At 45.4% G+C, this 6000-nt stretch overlaps 1 protein-coding gene across 1 annotated transcript in view; it reads right to left on the bottom strand.

The window, feature by feature from the left end:
- Positions 1–5745, bottom strand: part of UNC80 (unc-80 homolog, NALCN channel complex subunit) — a 136217-nt gene extending 130472 nt beyond the window's left edge. The window contains 2 exon segments of the mRNA XM_035892015.1: positions 4401–4449; positions 5654–5745. Coding sequence (XP_035747908.1) covers positions 4401–4449; positions 5654–5745 — 141 coding nt within the window.
- Between the last annotated feature and the right edge of the window lie 255 nt (positions 5746–6000).

The following is a 6000-nucleotide window of genomic DNA, read 5'->3' on the forward strand; positions in this document are numbered from 1 at the left end:
GGAAGCTCTGGTCCACATTCTACATACTTCAGAAACTCAAGAGGAAGCCAAGGAGCCTGCAATTATGTCTTTAAATTAGGCTTGTATTCACCTCAACACTTTTGGATTTCTGAACCACATGAAGCTTTTCCGATGTGGTTAGCCACCAGATTCCTCTGTTCTTTCCTGGCCTGAGGAGAAAGCTAAATGTATTTCTGTACCACAATGAAAGATTAGCTTCTGGAACAGCATATGTGACCACAAGCATCTGAGACAGAAGTACTGCATGTTGCTGGAAAAGCACTAACATAGTTATTTGGATAAATGTTCCCATGGGATTTGCCTGGAGTTCTCCAAAAAAGTCCACCTCACAGAAGCTTCTGCCTACACCAGACATTCAAGATGCAAGGCCCTGGCTTAGTGTTTTCTCCTCTAGAGCCTCCGTTTTGGTCTGCTATGGCTGTACTCTAACTTTCAGTGCCTGCTACAGAGAATATACAGACATTAAGATGAAAGACCTAATTTTCACCCCACGTGAACTAAGCAACTGCTGCTGCAGCTGAGAGGAGTTACATGCTTCGGTGAGAAGGCTGAATGAGAATGTCTGGAGTAAGCTCCCTGTAAGTCAGTAAGACGAGAGAGACTGTCATGCTATGGGTATGTCTGGAGCTGCAGCCTCGGGGCTGCTGCTTGGCTGAGAAAACTGTTACCTACTTACCTACCTACAAATGAAACAGGGTTGTCTGTGCCTGCAACACCCCATGTGCCCAACGAGGATAAAGAACATCTGCCACAGTGGTAGTGAGGGAAGTCAGCGTTACACCTTGGCTGGAGAAAGGGCAGCCCCTTTCAGAGGTGCTGTGTGTGTGTGTGTGTGTGTGTCCAGCTCCCTTGGGGCCACCGACACCAGCATTTTTCCTTTTAGCCTGGTAACGCCATCTGTTTCCACAGGCAGTGGCGGTCAGTCTTGCCTGGCTGCCTTCTCACTGCTGCTGTTCTCCTTTTACCTTCTGCTCCACCAAGACCCAAATGGCTGTCAAATACCTTGAGACCAGGGTCAGCCCATGTGTCACTTTGCAGCTGGAATGGGAACACTCAGCTGTCTGAAGGAGCCTAGGCAAGCAGTGCAGGACAGACCAGATTCTGCCGGGGCTTTGCTATGGTTTCCTATGCACCTTCGCTCGAGTCACATGAAATTCCCCTGCTGTAAGCCCAAGGGAGCTGTACCTGCAGCGAACTGCGTAAGGCGGCAAGGGCTCAGCCAGGCCCCTGGCCCCCAGTAGACAGCCAGGACCTTGAGAAGCTCAGCACCTCCCTTTCTCCCATCCTCTCAGGGGTGCCAGAGGAGCTGAGGATCTCCTCCAGAGAAGCAGCCCTACAGGATCTCACTCAAAAAAGGGGAAAAAAACCCAAAGCAAGTAAACTAGGGGAGCAGGGCCAAGTGCTTAGCCTTAGCGTATGCACAGAAGGACCCTGGCAGAGACACAGAGAAACTATTAGTGCTTCTTGAACCAGACTTCTGTCCTTGGAGAGAACCTTTTTGCCCTGATCTTCCAAAGCTCAGGCTGCATCATGGTGTAAAATAGTCACCGTTGCTAAAGTCACTTCAGATTCACTGGAAAGAACTTGAAATGCAGGCAGGCAGTATTGCCAGCCTGGGGAAGGTCCTCTGAGCAGGGAAGAGTTCCTAGAAAGATCTAAAGCATTAATCTATGTGTCCATAGCATGAAGGATGGTAAGGATCCATCATTTACTAAACATAGTAATAGTACAAACATTGACAAGCAATGAAACACAGATGCCAAGCACTTTGCTTACAGAAAGTCCCATGTTCAAAACCTCCATTTTCTTCAACCGTGTCCATTTGCTAGACAAAATAAAGGTGGCCTCTTTTTAAACTTTGTCCCATATTTATCCTTTAATCATTCATAACAACAAAACATACTAATACATTTGCAAAACTAAGTAAAAAAAAAACCAGAAAAGAGCTAAACTTTGAATTTGCAGGATCCTCTGGAAAATATTTGGGTTCTTCCCTGCCCAATGCGATCCAGGGTGAAAGAATTTAGAACATATCCTTGAGTCCCTTACCCTCACCCAAAAAAATGCATTAGCTTTGTACAGCACTCACATACATTCCTGGGAGGTCATTTACAGCTTTATCTCATGCACACTAGGAATGACGTTGTGTCAGGGCAGAATAACTTCAGAATGCAGAGAAGGAAGAAGATAAAATCCATACTGAGGCACAAGAGCATTTAGACAGTGTAAGAGAATGGGGGTGGTGATGGTGGTGGCGGCATATTTATCTTCAGATTAAAGGCTATTATTTGTAGGCCAGTTGAAGTCAGTGTGATTGTTCAGGTAAGGACAACAAGGCTGTGAAAGGGCCAGGTTTTTCCTCAAGTATTGAAGTATAAAGCAAAGCTCAAAGAAGCAATGCAATCTGCTTTTACAGACCAGATGCTGTACTCACTGAATCTAGGCCTCCAGCTTCTGCTTCCTCAATGCACAATATGCAGCAAATTCTACTGCAGCAAGTTTAGAGCCAAGAATAATAGAATACAGCACAATGTTGTGTCATGTGCATTGTCAGACAGTTAACAGCCTATAGACATGCCTAGAACAATTGTGGCTAGAGAATTATAAAATGCCAGATCATATAGCAGGTGCACAGTATTTTTAGGCACACTAATCAATACAGTGGTGTTAGATAGTCAGCTTGATGTATCAGAAGACAAGCCAACTCCTTGTCAAGTTCCGGAAACCCTGTCTCACCCATGCACACGGCACTCTGCTGCCCCACTGGGTAATCCAGAAGGTGTTGATGTGGGCAGACATTCCTGTGCATTGGCAGGGACAGCAAACTGATGAGCAAAAGAAGGTGGCAGATGCAGCACCTCAGGCTGTATCCCACCAATTGCTGAAAACTAAGCCCCACCTTTGAAAGCTTTCTACCATAATTTAATGATTTTGTTAAGAATTGGGGAAGAATCAGATTCTCCTTCATCCAAGGGGTGGAAATGGATTGAATCTTCAGGAAATGCATTTTTCCAGAGCTCACTTTACCTTGGCTGAAGGGTGTGATTTATGTTGTCTTGCAGTTAGTTTGGGGGGTTTTGTTTGGTTTTTCTGATGTGTCCTCATAGAAGAAATGTGCTTTAGAATCAGACTGGGGGACACAGAGGAAGCCCTGATGCCAACAACACAGCGTGGAGCATGAGGAAGTCACAGACAGGTACATCATCGAGCATGCACAGAGAAGGGAGCTCTGTCCCTCTACCCAGCAGTAACCGACATTAGCTCACAGGTGGGACCACAGCCTCAGGTTATAGGTGCTTCAAGGCTCCTTCAGGCTGCTGGGACTCCTGGTAGAGGCCATAAGGCAACAAGCTCCATTTTCTAGCCTCTGAACACCAAGGAACTGCCAATGGTATAAAGCACTGATGATGCTTTTTGCTCCATGTGCCAGAATTGCAATACATTTTACTCATCAACACACTAAGACAGCAGTCCTGTAACAGTATTTGGTATCTAGCAATAAGCCTGAAAAATTTATGGATTTCTTAGAAGAAAATTAGTCAGCAGCAGCTAGGGCTTCTCCTGCTTAATATCTTGTGAGAAGGAAGTCAGCAAATTGCCGCAGAGAGACCCAAGTACTTTAAACTATTAAGATACACGTCCAGACCAAGTTTTTCCAGTCTGTCAAGTCTGGCTGCAACTGCTTAATGTACTTTAAGTCATCCAAAGATCAGCAACAGTTCAAGGAATTCTGAAATTCCCTAGATGCCCATCTTATTTGAACTCGCTGCATGCCTTCCCTTTCTCCTCCCTTTAGATAGTAGATTGAGGTTTCATTCAAAATACAGTTAGAAATAAGAGTTATTAGTACCTGCATAATAACCTCTCTTTAATTATGCTGTTAAGACATGCTCCCTCTATTTTCCAGTAGAGGAGGTATTTTCATCTTGCACAATGGTAAAAGTATTGTTTAAAGCCTGTTAGTAATGTTTAGATTTTCAAACTTTTAAGTCTAAAAAACCTCCAGTAATCACAAACTGAAATGGCATCAATCATCTCACCTGAAAGCACATACACACATGATGAACTGCAAGTTTAGACCCGCATTGTTGTAACTCAGTCTGGCCACACCATTAGTAACTTTATTTAATTACTAATTTAATACTAATATCCAAATCAATATATTTTTCTTGTGTCTAGAGATGCACATGATATCCAAATTCTCTAGATGGGATAAGGTTTCAAATCCTTTCTGTGATAAAAGTACAAAATTAAGCTGAATGGACCAAATCCACTTCTGGCGTATGCTGAGAAGCTTGCTGCTCAGCCACCATGGTCAGACCAAGTTGCGTGAAAAGTTAGTTACTAGTAAGAGTTGAAGAAGAGAAACATGTACATACCACACAGGAAGCTTCATACTGTTTCCCCAGTTTAGGTCTTAAAAATGCACTGAAGGGAGGGAGAAAAAGCATTAGAGACCCAGTACTTCAAGTGTGGATTTTGCTTAGCTATTTTTTAGGATTTTTTCTCATGTCGGAAGGTTGGCAAAAGGCTGAGAAACTTAATGTAAAGGAAGACATAGGGCCAAACCAATGTTCAGGTACCTGTTGATGACACCTGACAGAATGCTGTTACCTTTTCTAGAAGACCAAAGTACCCACACTGCTATGCCCAGCTGTAGCTTAATCCACCCTCAAGAAAAGTCCCTGTGCCCCATGGATAAAATCTTACATCAGACAGTTTTCAGCCATTTTCCCTCAGGGAAAGATTTTCAATACGTTCTGTTTAAAAAGCGTTCAATATTACTGAACTTTGCCTTGCCTCTATTTTAAGCCAGAGATGCACTTGCCAGTTTTGTATTAAGTATTTCCCTCCGCAACTGCTGATGTGGAAGGCTTATGATGAAACGTAGGCCTGTACCCTGTAGGTACAAAACATCCACCCTCTACTGTCATTCCCCTCCAGAATGGGATCAGCGTTAAATATTAAAAAAATTAACAGGTCATCTTATCACAGCATCATATTTTTTTTGGAGGACACTGAAACTGTGGAATAAAGGGGGGTTGTGACTGAGGCCTTAAATTAGAGCCGCAACCTTCAAACCTTCCAACCTCCCCCACAGCCCCCACACTGTTTTCAGTTTAGAATTCTGTTAAGACAGGACAAACATAAAACCCCAGCCATACATCCAGCCTGCCCCTCACACATCGTAACTCTCCAATCCAATGAAATAAGGTGAGACTGTGACATATCTGTTTGCATGCTGACCTCTCAAAGCATAGATTATACTTCCAGAATGGCTGCAAATATAAATACAAGCAAAGCTGCAGGTCCGGTGCAGCACTGAGGGATGCTGCTCTGGGTACCAGAGCTCCAAGAGTCCTCTTAAAAGTGGGGGTGGAAGTGGGGGTGGGAGGGTGGACAACCAGGAGAAGGGGAGAGGTGCATAGATGCACATACTTCATGGATGCTTTAAAGTCAAATCAAGAAGCTGCCTGGGAATTCCACTAGGTTAAGCTGCCTCCAGTCCTTCCCCCATCCCCAACACACAGAGATCGCTCTATACCGAGAGCAAAGAGAGCAGCTTGTTTCGCGCCCTCTCCACTGCCCTGTTGCAGCTGTATCCCAAGTACCCGGCGCTTGCTGCTCTCACCTGGTTTGCCTCCACAGGAAGGTCTGGATAGGCAGAGGGATGCCACGGCCGCTCTCCTGCTCCTGGCCCTCTGAGCTTTTCCTTTTCACCATGATGCTGATGACAGCTGCTGCTGTGAGCCAGCCTCAGCAGAGGTGCCAGCTGGGATCTCCCATGGCTGCCTCTTTGCTCTCCGTAACTCTTTACCCTCTTCCCTTCATCCTCTGCAGCCCACCCCCTCCCTCCCCTCTCACACCTCCCTTCAGCTTCGCTGGTGCAAAATGGCTGCAGAAGGCAGGGAGGAAACCGCGGGAGCGAAGATGTCCGCGTCCCTCTGCTGCCTCCCTGCCTTCAGCACCTCCCTCTGT

Source organism: Egretta garzetta, unplaced genomic scaffold (assembly GCF_000687185.1).
Source record: "Egretta garzetta isolate BGI_Z169 unplaced genomic scaffold, ASM68718v1 scaffold230, whole genome shotgun sequence".
NCBI lineage: Eukaryota > Metazoa > Chordata > Aves > Pelecaniformes > Ardeidae > Egretta > Egretta garzetta.